Source organism: Eriocheir sinensis, chromosome 8, assembly GCF_024679095.1.
Source record: "Eriocheir sinensis breed Jianghai 21 chromosome 8, ASM2467909v1, whole genome shotgun sequence".
In the NCBI taxonomy this organism is placed as follows: Eukaryota; Metazoa; Arthropoda; class Malacostraca; order Decapoda; family Varunidae; genus Eriocheir; species Eriocheir sinensis.
In genome coordinates, this window is record NC_066516.1 from 14,895,474 (window position 1) to 14,909,166 (window position 13,693).

Consider the following 13,693-nt stretch of genomic DNA (forward strand, 5'->3'; position numbering starts at 1 on the left):
GTTTTCAGCCATAAACTCAACACAAACATCATTTATTATATATGAAAACATGCAGAATTAAATGGTGCACATAGAGAAACATAAATTAATTGATAATTTTGAGATGTAAGCATAAATATAGATAAAATAACTCGTATATTGGCTAAAGCGAGCTAGGACGCATTATGAGCGTCCTCAGATATGGTACGGGGCACACAAGGACGCAGTATACGCGGCCTCGTGTTGAAGGGGTTAAAACAATGAGTAAAGAATTATGACATATAATTACAGAGCAGCTCTGAAATGCTATTCCATTTTGTACATATTGTCATTTCCAATATATTGAGTCACTATTATCACTATTATTACTATAGTCTATCGACTCTAACTTGAGCCCTGTGGCTTGGCCCGGGGAACCCCCATTGTTTACACATTTAGCGGTGATCTGCGCATGGCGATCTGTCTCACTGTTAGTCTGTACGTTATCTATTTATGTAATGTATATATATATATATATATATATATATATATATATATATATATATATATATATATATATATATATATATATATATATATATATATATATATATATATATATATATATATATATATATATATATATATATATATATATATAATATGACTGCATGGTGTTATAAATGGCTTGGGATTTGAGGGAATGACAACGACTCTGTAAACCTTCCATTTCACTTGGCAATGTGGCTCATGCGACGTTGCCGCCTGAAGGACCTTGGCAACAGGCGCCAGGCCGCACCATTCACCCTTTCGCCACCTTGGAAGTCTCACGTAAGTCTCACTCTCGCATCCTGCACAGCCAAGCAAAAGATATTATATATAACATAAATAAGAGAGAAAGAGAGAGAGAGAGAGAGAGGGGTGGGGGGTTAGCAAGCTCCTCTGAGGAGAGTCATGGGGTAATGTGGCAGTAGCGTGGCTCAAGGGAGCTGTGCCTAAAGGCTCAAGTTACAAGTTAGAGTTGATAGACTATTACTGTTTCACCACGTAAAGATAAGTCCTGAACACGATGGTAAAACCAGATTATAGATAAAATGAAAAGTATGTAATTTAAGTGATGAATTTCTATGAATGTTGCACACTCCTGCTGATATGGGCAAAAGTACTACACTATACCTTCCTCATAACAAATGCTTGACTTCCTCACCTCTCATTCTTTGTTCCTCATGTGATTTAAAAAAAATTCTGATCATTCTTTTACCAACTAAGAACTGCAGAAATAATGTGGTGAAGGCAAATTCACATTTATAGCAGGGGAGCGGGATGGAATGAGTGGTTGTGAAGGAAAAGCTCATTATTACAGGATATGAAGAATGAGTAGCATGCACATTGCTTGTCCTGCTGACAAGACTAATATTGGTATGTAGAAAAAATCTGTGGTAGGTGCAGCAAAGGAAAGAATCAGAAATAAACATGTACACTGATTATGTCACAGTGACGGGACATAGAGTAAGCTTTTGTAATTCGTGTCATTACTGAATGCTATTTTGCCAGTGACTGACTAATATATATGCACTGCCACACAATATCCACACTATTCTTTTCTACTTGGGAACTTCTCTCGTCACTGGTATCCATTTTCACAATTAGGTTTTAAATTAAATGTTATCTTTCTATATCTTTTCCTATGTATTTTCTCTGCATTCATGGTAGAAGATGCAATTGAAAAGTGCATATATTTTAGTTAGCCATTGGCACAATAACCATTCAGTGGCTACAGAAAATTGTAGAAGCTTCTAATTAATGTACATGATTAGTTCATCCCCTTGCTGTATCCACCAAAGATTTATTCCACATCACAATATTGGTTATATATTACCAGGATGAGCAATGTGCATGCTAATTATTGTTCATGTAAAATTTTACACCTAGATATCATTGTTCTGCATCATCTCTGGAAAACCTAATATTTAGAGTTTAAAAGCAAGTAGGTGTTCTCTTATGTGGTGAGGAAAAGTGCGATGCCAGCTTGTCGCCACTCATAGTGTGGAGTAGGGCAAGGGATATCCACACTGCCCACCAGCTGCTCCCTCTTGATGGAGGAATACACTGGCACTGACAGAAGCTCCTCATGGTAGACTCGTATTGGCTGGTCCTGCAGAGGGACTTATCTTAGTTGTGATATAGGGATTGGACTGTGCTGATTACTGTTCTATTATACCTGATCAAGCTTCATCTCACACAGTGGATGTTGGTGTTGACATCCACTGGATGACAGATGAAGCAAAATCAATATTGTTCAGGGAGGAAAAAAAAATCCACTAAATGACCTTGAAATGAATGGGACCTGATTTATTTATATACAGAATCTCAAAAGTGTATCTCAAGAGTATCTCAGTAAGCTGCAGTGCATTTAAACTTGCAATTAATATACTTAAAATAATCACAGCTAACTATCCTACATGAACACAATAAAGAGAATTTGTGATGTTAATGCAGCAAAAATTGTGTATATGCTGCAGTGAGTTGCAGAGCAGGAGTACTTGCCTTGGGGATCCAAGCAATGGTGCACACTGGGGTTACTGTGATGCTGGGGGAATCGTGAGAGTTGTGAAGGAGTCTTGAGCCGTCAAAGGCGGCACCCTCTATCTGTAGGCCAGACCACTTCATGGCCACCTTTGCATTGGGGATGCCACTGCGCAGCCAGGCCGTCACAAACTCCAAGTTATCCATGGAAGTCTTGTACTCTCTGGAAAGAGGAGGGACAATGTTGCTAAGATGTCTCCTGCTACAAAAGGATGTGTTAATTGCCTTTAAAGTATCAATGAAGAATAGAAATCCTCTTCAAGATATCAATAAAAAATGGGGAAGGAAATATTTCTAAATTAACTGTTTTCAGTATGAAATATCTGGGTCAAGTGGATTTGCTTTCATATTGAATGCATCATCACCAGACCATTTGGTGACTAACAGAGTCATCTGACCTGGCTGTCTGCTGGCGAAGAGCATTGAGGAAGGTGGCTGGGTGAAGGAGCTCTGAGAGATCTAGGGCCTCCCGCAGAAGGCTGCCTTGGTCGCTCTTAGCTACCCAGCGACCAATCCCCAAGGCTCTCCGCACCAAGCTGCGCAGGAACTCCAGAGGATCTTCAGGGCCATCCCACAGCTTCAACCAGCTGCTTGGAGTCTACAAAAAACAAAATATTACTAATTATTGCCACAACTATAAAACCCACATTCCAGACTAAAAAGGGGAAATGATTCATGCAGAATAATTTGGAGGTCAGCTAATCAGATGCTTTCTCCCAATGATGCCATCAATTAAATACTGAACTTGCCTGCATATTTTCAAGGCTATTGTTGAATACTTTCACAGGCAAAGCAACTATCGATCCAATTTCATGATTCCAAGGTTTTAATTATGTGAGGAAAATGTTATTGCATGAGCACCTGGCTTACGTAGCATTGTGGGAAAAGAAAGGCACTCTGCAGTTTACTTAAGCTGTGTCAGTACCAACACTCACAAACATTTGGCTATTTTCCATTACATTTATGCCCTGGATTGATGCATAAGACTTTCTTGTGGTGTAAACACATTCTTCATTTGAATGGAAACCACAAGGAGGAAAATATTTCATCATGTGGGCTGAAAAATACTACAGTAACCAAAGGATGGGACAGCAGATTAAGGGAGGAGGGTGAGGTGGCTAGCAAATGTAATTGTACTTAACGGACGCGGTTGGTTAAAAAATTATTCTCGGTCGGTCCCCGTGGATTTCTGACTGTCTGACCTTGTCTGTTATTCAAAATCCAGGTTTACTGTGTTTGGTGTATTACTCTAAGTGATAGTGTCAAAAAGTCTGGTAAGAATGAAGTCTCATTATGTTGCTGGTTGTGAATTTAGTTGATTTAGTATGATAGTCATTGACTTAACCCTTTCGTTGCTAAATGCTCGTAGCGAGCACTAGTGTAACTTGCTGGTGGTGCTAAACGCTCGCTGCGAGCTCCAGTTGCACTCAAGTTTGCCGCATATGAGAGTGTTCCAACACTATTTCTCACCCCACAGCATTGCCAATTCAGTGGGTTTTCCAGTAAATTTGGTGGAAAATCATATCAGCCTAGCGCGGAAAATCTACGGACGAGCAACTGGTGGATGTTCTTGTTCAATATGGTGGCATTTTTGCATAGCTTCACCTATCACATGACTGATATTTTGACCAAATAGTTGTAAATTTTGCAGTTGGCAATACTGCCCTGCCAGAACCCCATCATCAAGAGATCTGCTCAGTAGTTGCCTTACAGCTGACCGTTGCGCATGTATAAATGTATGTCTTCACAGGCAACACCCCCTGAACGTGCCTGTACATTCGCAGGAGAGGATTACATTACCAAATCTTATAGATCTTGGCTTCCTCTTTCCAATGGTGTTTTTGTTTTTTAACTGTGATGAATAGTTTTTGAGATACAGAGGTTAAAAGAGCGAGCACTAGCGTCACTTGCTGGTGGTGCTAAAAGCTCGCTGCGAGCGCCAGTCGCACTTGCAGCAAAAGACACCCCCTGAACGTGCCTGTACATTTGCAGCTTACATAACCGAATCTTATAGATCTTGGCTTCCTCTTTCCAATGGTGTTTTTGTTTTGTAGCTATGATGAATAGTTTTTGAGATACAGCATTTAAAAGAGATCCCCTTCCCCCGCTGGGGTGCCCGAGCGCGCCTGGGGGGATAGTCTCGTTGCGAGCGCTTAGCAAGGAAAGGGTTAAAGCAGCAGCCATCATACCACAGGTATGGTTGCATGCTCTTGTAAGCTCAGTGATCAAGGGTTATATAAATATTTAAGTTTGATTTCAATTTTCTTCTTATTTATGGCTCAGTCATTATGCATGAAATTTAATCTTAGCTGTTTAATGATACTGGTTCTCTATTGTTGCAGCTTCTGGCTACTTCAGTCTCACTCCTTGCAAGTTTCTCTCAGTGCAATGGTAAGTTTCTCCCAAATTGTAAGTGATGCAGGCAAATTTAGGAAAATATCTGCAAGTTCTCATACATATTACGATATATACAGCCCTGGAATGCACAATGTTGTGCCATTCACAGATGGCAGAATGTTGGAGCTTTTGGGTCTCCAGTTGCTGACTAAATACTTCTACTGTACCCTTTTTTGTTACAATCTTTCTACTTGCAAATAAATGATTAGTTTTTGAATTTTTTTGCCATGCCGACTTAAAATATATATTTTTTACTTAACCCTTTCCTGCACCAAAGGTTTAATAAGTTTCTCTTTCCACTGCGACATCTGTCTGGGGCTCCCTAGGGGGCCACGTGGATTCCAACGCTATCATTGGAATTTTCATACGACCAGTAGTTCTTGTGAAAATGGAGGAAAACTATATTTTTCTATCTATTCTGTTCTCTCCAGTAGATGAAACAGATCAAGGGCAGCAAACAAAACACAATGAGCAGGTCAAGGCGGTCAAAATAGAAGTCAATTTTGTCTGGAATAGAGTTTTGATAATACAGGTAACTCTCGATTGACGCGAGTATTGCGTCCATGAAGAGATTGCGTAAATCAAAAACAACGTAAATCAAACAAGAGGTATGTTTCTGTCGAAAAATAAATATTCACTTCATTCAGTGGAGAGAGAGAGAGAGAGAGAGAGAGAGAGAGAGAGAGTATCCATATCACCGAGATATCGACTCAGGCACTCAGTCTCATCCTCACTCGTGTGAGGAAGAAATGAGGGACACCATGAGTGAGTGGCTAGTATTGGTAACGGTATCGAGTAGTCTGGTACCGGTACCGTAGTACCGGTATTGATACCGGTACCTGCCCACCCTTATTGTTGAGTAGCGTGGCAGCGTGGGTACTGTATTGTTGTTCAAGTGGCGCCCGGGAAGAACTGAGCTCAGCTGTGTGGCCGCGGCAACGTGTGAGTCCAGTTGCGTGAGACATATGGTGGCCAATCCATAATATATCGCGTATAAGTGGAAAAAACATGCAAATTAAACATTTATTTGGATTTCGGACCCCGCGTTATTTCAAAAACGCGTAAACCAAACTCGTGTAAATCGAGAGTTACCTGTAATAACAAACATGACTATTAGCACACCTATTTGCTGTCTGGAAAAACTTCGCCAGACGCAATAATAATCATAATAAATACCACCAAGTCTCTCTCCCTAACACTCTGCTGGAGTTTTATTTTACTTTTTCCATCATCATCATCACTTTCATGAGAATCAGCATCATGCTCTGTACAAATGGATTTCAAAATCTCTTCACTTGATAATTTCTTAGCCATATTTTCTAATAGTAACAGTTACTGGTTCCTGTGAATATAAAACAAAATATTGTATAATGGCACGATCACTTTACATCGGAAGTGAGAATAAATTTCACCAATTTCGTCTGACGACTGTAATCTAGGCTTACCAGGCTCTGGACACAATTTAAAGGGACGACAGTCCGTGCTCACAGGCTGCCTGCTGAGAGGCAACTAAGCCAGGGGCAATTATCACTTCAAATCTAATGGCATGAGAGAGTTGACGATTATTTTATTTTATAGGTCTAGCTTGGATCTTTGATGCAAAAACTTTTGACACGATTCTGAAAGACTCAGACGAATATATCGCAGGTCCTTTGCTATATTGCTCATACTTGTAGGATAATAATTTACATGATGAAGGTTTTAATCTTATAATATGATAAAAAATAGCTTCATTATGCCCAAGTATGAACAAATTAAAATATATGAACATGTCGTTAATATTATCTTACATTGCTAAGGGGATTAATGGCAAATTCTCTTTGCAAAGTGGCACTGAAAAATAGCTAAGTTATCCCTGTGCCCCTTGAAGTTGCGAGCAAATTAAATGTCTGGTGATAATAGGCATCTAAAAGCCCTACTGTGAACTTACATAAGGAGTAATTATTTCTCCTTAGATACGAGGTCTTACTGTACGTACAAACTTGTCACTGCTACTGATTGAAGTAGTAAATTCTATAACATTGTAGATGTATGCAGTACTTATATGGACATGCTTTACATAACACATGCTGCACTCACCTCTTGCCTGAGGAGGCTCTCTGCAAGCTTCTGCACCTCAGTGGTGAGCAGCAGTGTGCCTCGGATCACTTTGGAGAGTGCAGCTAAGGAGCGGTGGACTGACTGCACCGCCAGCACTGCTGTGTACTGTTCCAGCTGTACAAATGCCTTCACAGGACACTCTACTGTAGGGCCAGGCACTGCCACCTTAGCCTGAATCAAGTTGGCACCCTAGGGAAAGAAACAGTAATAACAAATGAAAGCTATCAAACACTGACATATATAAGGCCACTAGAATTAATTAACCTAAGTTAGTGATTAAAAGTTAATATAGGTTAGTAAACCTACTAAATACTAATTAGACTAAGATAGGTGGACCAGTAGAGTGAATATGTGTGAGAATATTTATCTATACCTATCTCAGATGCCCTTTTCCCTCACGGAATGGTGAGATGAAGTTGTGGAGTGGATGGTGTGGTTGAGTAATTTAGCTTTGAAGCAAGGTGAGGTTCCAGAAAACTGGAGTTAAGTCAACATTGTGGTGCTCTACAAGGAAAAGGGAGTAGTGATGACTAATAATCATAGAGGAATAAGCTTCCTCATTGTTTTAAATAAGAACTTGGCATTCATTACCTGGTTTAGCTTCTTCCATAAGTTAAGGACTGGAGAGAGCTGGGAGTGCCACTTCTCACGGTCAAAGCGACTTGCAAGTTCTGGTGATCTCATGAGAACTGTGAAGGAAACACAGGACTTTAATGCAACATATTCATCCTAAACTGACAGGGCGAAGGTTATGAATAGCTTGAAGGAGAATAAAAAGGTCAAAAATGGATGAATTACCTAGTAGTAAATGCCACAAGACACATTCACACACTTGCTTATGCCATTTCTTACTTAAACAAGGTGATGAAGTTAGAAGCTTAAAGTGGGCCACAATATACATTCATGTAGCCAATGGATCAGTCCCTGAAACTGCCTTATTACTACATCCAGTGTTCTATGGTCACTTTCTGAAATTGTTTTGTTGGTCAGCTTCCAGCTTTAGCATGCTTCACTTTCATTTAAAGATCCAATTCAATCTTCCACTACAGTAAAACCTCACCATTTGCGCCCTCGCCATTTGCGGCCATCGTCCCACCATTTGCGCAGGTGATCTTGCCATTTGCGTACCTCGCCTCCCCCCACCACTGACTATGGGTCGGTTCCCCCTAGTGCCGTCTCCCGCGTAAATTTAAATTTCTACGTAGTATTGGTAAACATGTCCATGGTAGTGATGAAGTTGATGGTGGTGATGAAGGTGGTGGTGGTGACGAAGGTGATGGTGGTGACTGGGGTGCATTTGAGAGAGTGACTCGGGTCGCCCGGACGGCTCCGGGTGCTCTCAAACAAAGTCTATATATACCAAGTCAAGTCACTTTGCCTTCAAAACTGCGACCAGCACACGCAGGGGGTGGTTTGGGGATGGCGTCACTTGAAGCCAGTTCACGGGTGACTAAAGTTGCGGCCGTGTGTGCACTTTGGATGTGCATTCTCGCCTTCTTTCACCACGCATTCAGGCAAGCAGCAAGCCACTGACGAAAAAATATATCTGGGTGGTCTGGGCGCCTGGGGCGGCCCGAGTAGCTCTCTCAAACGCACCCCCTGGTCTCTTGGTTACTGCGATTATTTGATGTTTTGCCTCACCTTTGCACCACCATCATACTAATCCATTAATCTGTTGTACAGTTAATTATTAATTTAACGTGTTTCCTGCCAGGATGGGGGGTTTTGGGTCGTGACCGCCCATATGTATTTTCCCCAAAGTTATTAAGTTAGCCATTCAGACCGCCCATATGTACGCAAATGGTGAGGTTTGACTGTATATCTATCTATATTGCAGAGCTTAATCATCTTTTTTTCCCCCTTGAGCTGCTTCGTCTGCTGGGGAAAAAAAAAAAAAAAAAAAAAAAAAAAAAAAAAAAAAAATAAATGCTCATGTTGCATAAAAACTTTTACTATAAGATTCCTCCCACAATGGGCAGACAAGAGCACAGCACACCCACCTTTGAGCTGGCCAATCACTTCTGAGCTAACAATGCGTTGCCAAGACCTCTCAATGTTGGATGGCAGGCCAAAGTAAGATGGATTCTCCTCTTCCGGCAGACCCTTAATGAGGCCCATGTAGTCCTGCAACATAAACCATTTCACTACCTTGGCAATGTATGTATCCAAAGCAATTAAATTCTACTGTATGTGAAGTAACATCTGCAGGACTTTCTTCCTCAGCAATCTTATTTTGTAGTAAAATGGAAAAGAACATTTCCATTTTTTCAAGCTTCTTTCTATCTGGTCAATCTTTCATACAGGCAATTCTGTTCCAAACAATTTGCATGACTCACCAACCACAGACATGTTCCATGTTAATATAGACTACCAGAATGCTGGTCACTGGCTGGGACTCTACCTGATAGTTGACAGTGGTAGGCAGGGCGAGATTCTTAACCAGATGGGTTGCTGTGGGCTTGCGTCCGCCCACCACATCACTATTAAAGAAAATCTGCAGGTACGCCGAGAGAACTTTGCCGTCCCAAATATTGTCCACACGACCCCCATAGATGGCATTCTCAAACAGGCCATGCACAAAATTCCATTTCACATCACTAGAGCCTGAAAAGAATATGGTGGCTAAATGTGTCTACACTTTTCATATAGTTCTTTGTCCTCTAAAATCTTATATTTTTTCAAATTTTGTTCCTGTGGAATTGTCTCATGAAAATGGGTATCTTGATTATTACAGTTTCCACTCATCCCTTTCACAAATATCCTTCAAATCATGCACATGACAGTATATAGGAAACTACAACACTAACCATTGGGCTTTAAGACAGAAAGTCATGTAAATGTATGTAAAGTAACAGCTCAATTTTTGTCACGAACACATTAACCCAGTAGCAGCGGGGGTCATGTTTCTTAATGGTCCCTCTAAGCGAGAAAAATGAGAAAAAATCACCCCTCACACAAACCATTTCATTATATATATCAAAGCATTTGTGATCAGTTTATGTATCATTTATTTTGGGGGGGTTAAATCATGGCACAAATTTGGCCCGTCGCTGCTACACGGTAAAGCCACAAATTTGGCCTGTCGCTGCTACCGGGTTAAGTTCTGCAGAAACCACAGAAATCAAAACATTGAAATACCAACCTTCATCTTTGAAAAGCCTGTCCAGGATGTCACATCCTGCTTTTAGATCTGCCAAAGAGAACTCATAGAACTTAGACCACCCCTGAGGGATGTATGTCCTGCGCTCTTGCACCACAGCATGGAACCATGCCAGCACGAAGAGTGCCTGTGCCCGGCCCACGTTGTTCCCTCGTGCCACCAACTCAGGAGACCAGGAGTCATATGTCCGCTGCAGATTCTTCTTGACTCCAGCTGGTGCCTGGTGGGGTGTGAGAACGTATGACCTGAACCTTCATACACTTCACCCATTTCTTTTGTAACCCTGATATGGCTCGCCTATGTAGATTTACCTTGACTCTTTTACTGTAATGATACTGTGGCTCACCTCATATGTGACCTTCAAGCTAGTCTGCAGGATTATTGGGGTGAACTTGATATGTGGCTCAGCTGTCAGCCAGAGTCGGAAGTCCTTGTGGGGTTCCATACCATTAAGCTCTTTCTCAAGGGATGGCAACCAAGCAGTCACCAAATGCAGGTTCTTGAGACACAGCCAGTGACCTGAGGCAGCACACTCCTTCAGCAGCATGATTGCCCTCTCACTCTGTCCCTGGCCCATGGCCACCTGAGGAAACAAGGCTTACTTTTCATAGGGTTACAAAATGTGCTATCTGATGTGAAAAGGTGAATCATCTGATGTGAAAAGGCACATCATAAAACACAGTCAGCTGGATTTGTATCCCAGATCTAACCACCCACTACAGAATTTTTTATTACATATGTCAGATGAAATCTTATCTTGTAAAGTGCAGAGGCAGCATCAGTACTTTCTAATGAAGAGGCTTAGGAGGATTGTTATGGTGCAAGGGGATGCTGTTATGCTAAGAGAATGGAACAATAATGTTTCAAAATGAAAGGAAGGATTATGAGAGGAGCAGGCTTAAATCCTCCATGCCTCCTATGGTGCTCCATTCCCTGTCATCTCATGGCTGAAGAAACTGATATTTTTCTATTCTGACAACAGCCAATAATTAATACATGTGTGATGTGGATGAATCATCATAAAAGAACATTAATCAAGTGATCAAGGTAAGTAGATAACCCTTGGTTGAAGGAAGAATAGGCTATAGGAGAACAGTGTAGCCACAGCACACATCTGAAGCCCAACCCTCTCAATGTTCACTCTGAGTTGACGTGAGAAGGGCTGATCCACACTACAGTTTCTCATCTTTCAATAACAGTCTAAGTAAAGCCATACCTCATGATAATTGTTGGGCCCCACAGTGCTGCGAACCAAGTCCAGCAGCTCTTGAGAGGGGTCAGCTCCTGGAGAGATGATGATCAGGATTGGCTCAATAGCTGTCATCTCAGGCAACAGCCGTCGCAGGTTGAGTGCTGGTGGTGACAACTCTTTCATGCCTGCAAAATAGTGGTCTGTTATTTAACCCCTAAAGGACCGGAGGTGGCTATAGCCACTGTACCGGGCGAGGACCAGAGGCGGTTATAACAGCCTTGATATTTTTATGCCAATTTTAGCTACTTTTTGCTAATTTTTGTAAATCACTCATTGGGAACTCTGCCTGAGAGTTAGTTCGGCTACTCTGTCAGTCTCTGGCTCTGCTCTCACCATGGCTGCAAGCAACGACACTGACTCCGACGAGTCCGATTTTCTGCTCACACCCTCTCGCCCTCGGACCTGAACACCACAAATACTACCTGCCTGCTAACCACACATAATAGGGGCTGTATTGCATGGAGGGAGCTTATATAATAGTCTAGCTTGCATAAATAGAGCTCGGGGCACCCATTTTCATTACGACCTAGCCATGGCCAAGCAGCCAAAACGGACGCTTGGAAGGCAAGAGGCCGTTCCCGCCAAAATTCTCTTTTCAACTCAATGTCTCTCCATAACCACGGCATGTAGACTTCTGGATGGCATCATTAGAAAGAGGAAGACTTAATAGTGAGGACAAAGTCTGTTTCATTTGCTCATTCATTGTAGATTAAGAGTAAGGAGTGTGCGAATACAGGCTATTTTTGGTGTTTAGCGCTGGAGGGCCGGTCCTGGCAGCAACAGGATTACCACTTCTGCCGGTCCTGGAGGGGTTAATGTGCAAAGTTCAAAGCCAAAAAATGCCAGGTTTTCTTCTATCAGCATATATATCCTTGTAATGTGTAAAACTTGGTACAACTGTGGTTACAGAATATATGGTAGGGGGTAAGTAGAGTCTAATGTCAAGGTTCTAACTGCATGCCATTTCAAGTAAAAGGTATAAACAGTAGAGATGAAAGACTAACCAAGGGCCCTTGATGCAAAATTGACCATAGCAGACTGAAGGCGGTCGGGTCTGATGGCCTGGATGAGGAGAAGCTGCTGGAAGGGTGAAGTCTTCTGTCCCATCTGCACAGGGACATCTGTCTCACAGTGGCTGGAGCGGGCAAAGCCAGACCAGAGGGAGAGGTCATCCAGCTGAAGAGTCTCATAGAGGGTTGGGAAGGTTTGCTGGGGAAGGCAAAGGTTTTGTCATTTTATGATCCCCACCCCTTTTTTTTGTGTGTTACTGTGAGGGAAAACGGGAGGCCACGATCTCTCGCCCTCAATATTAAGATTTAATAGCCAGGAATGCCCTAATAGCCCTTTGGAGAGGAAAACAGCACAAAATAAGGGTGAGTGTATTGGAGCAGTCCTTCTGCAGTACTATAGCGACTGTCCACATCCCGTCGCCTATGCCAGTCAGAAGTTACTCGACCGTGAAACAAGGTACTCCACGATTGAACGAGAGTGCCTTGCAGTCATCTTCACCATCAACAGGTTTGACTTCTACCTACGCGGTAAGGAGTTTATTTTAGAGGTAGATCACAAGCCTCTTTTGTACCTGTCAACATTCAAAGGAAAGAATGATAGACTGCTTCGTTGGGCTTTGTCTCTTCAAGCCTACAAGTTCAGAGTCGTTCATGTGGCAGGCAAAGATAATTTGGGTGCTGACCTACTGAGCAGGTCTTGTTAACTTTTGGTGTAATCTACTTCCAGCAGATTCTTGTTTGGGGGGCCGTGTGAGGGGTAACTACGCCCTGCCGGCCTTGTTAAGTCTGCCGGCCTTTTTAAACTGCCGGCCTCGTTCCGCCCTGGCTCCTACTTCCGAGCGGACGTCATAGCCTGGCTAGCGGGCTAAGGCAGACACCAGCTCACCACCACAGAGTGCACACCTCGCCTTCTCAACCTCACGCTGGTCCTTCGTCTCGCTGGGAAAGCTGCGTGTCTGGGCTCCCTGCTGCTGCTCCCCTGGCTGTACCGCCCGACCAAGTCACCACTGCTGTCTCCCACTGCACTCCAGCCTATGGACTTCACTTCCCTGGCCTTTAGCTGAGAGGATTACAACCGGTGCTCCCAACCCCGGTGACTCAGCAGGCCAACCCCTTTTGTACACTACAGTGGTTTGATTACCTTGTGGTCGTTTTGTTGTCTTTGTTTGTGTTAATACAGTCACCCTTATTTTGTGCTGTTTTCTTCTCCAAAGGGCTATTAGGGCATTC

At 42.5% G+C, this 13,693-nt stretch overlaps 2 protein-coding genes across 7 annotated transcripts in view; one reads left to right on the forward strand and one right to left on the reverse strand.

The window, feature by feature from the left end:
* Nucleotides 1-13,655, forward strand: part of LOC126995595 (major facilitator superfamily domain-containing protein 6-like) — a 47,741-nt gene extending 34,086 nt beyond the window's left edge. For 5 of the 6 annotated variants that reach the window (XM_050855283.1, XM_050855282.1, XM_050855284.1 and 2 more), the window contains one exon: nt 4,887-5,158. The gene's annotated coding sequence lies outside the window, so the exon portion shown is untranslated. Of the gene's footprint in view, nt 1-4,886; nt 5,159-13,190 lie in introns of those variants that run through there. The other variant, XR_007750447.1, reaches the window with a different exon arrangement.
* LOC126995596 (cytoplasmic dynein 2 heavy chain 1-like) overlaps nt 632-13,693 on the reverse strand; it is a 60,901-nt gene continuing 47,839 nt past the window's right edge. Inside the window, exons 59-69 of the mRNA XM_050855288.1 lie at nt 12,458-12,662; nt 11,418-11,578; nt 10,548-10,784; nt 10,184-10,421; nt 9,443-9,645; nt 9,042-9,165; nt 7,633-7,730; nt 7,021-7,230; nt 2,943-3,142; nt 2,506-2,707; nt 632-2,113 (exon numbers count right to left, since the gene is read on the reverse strand). Coding sequence (XP_050711245.1) covers nt 1,958-2,113; nt 2,506-2,707; nt 2,943-3,142; nt 7,021-7,230; nt 7,633-7,730; nt 9,042-9,165; nt 9,443-9,645; nt 10,184-10,421; nt 10,548-10,784; nt 11,418-11,578; nt 12,458-12,662 — 2,034 coding nt within the window. The 3' untranslated portion in view covers nt 632-1,957. The remainder of the gene's footprint in view (nt 2,114-2,505; nt 2,708-2,942; nt 3,143-7,020; nt 7,231-7,632; nt 7,731-9,041; nt 9,166-9,442; nt 9,646-10,183; nt 10,422-10,547; nt 10,785-11,417; nt 11,579-12,457; nt 12,663-13,693) is intronic.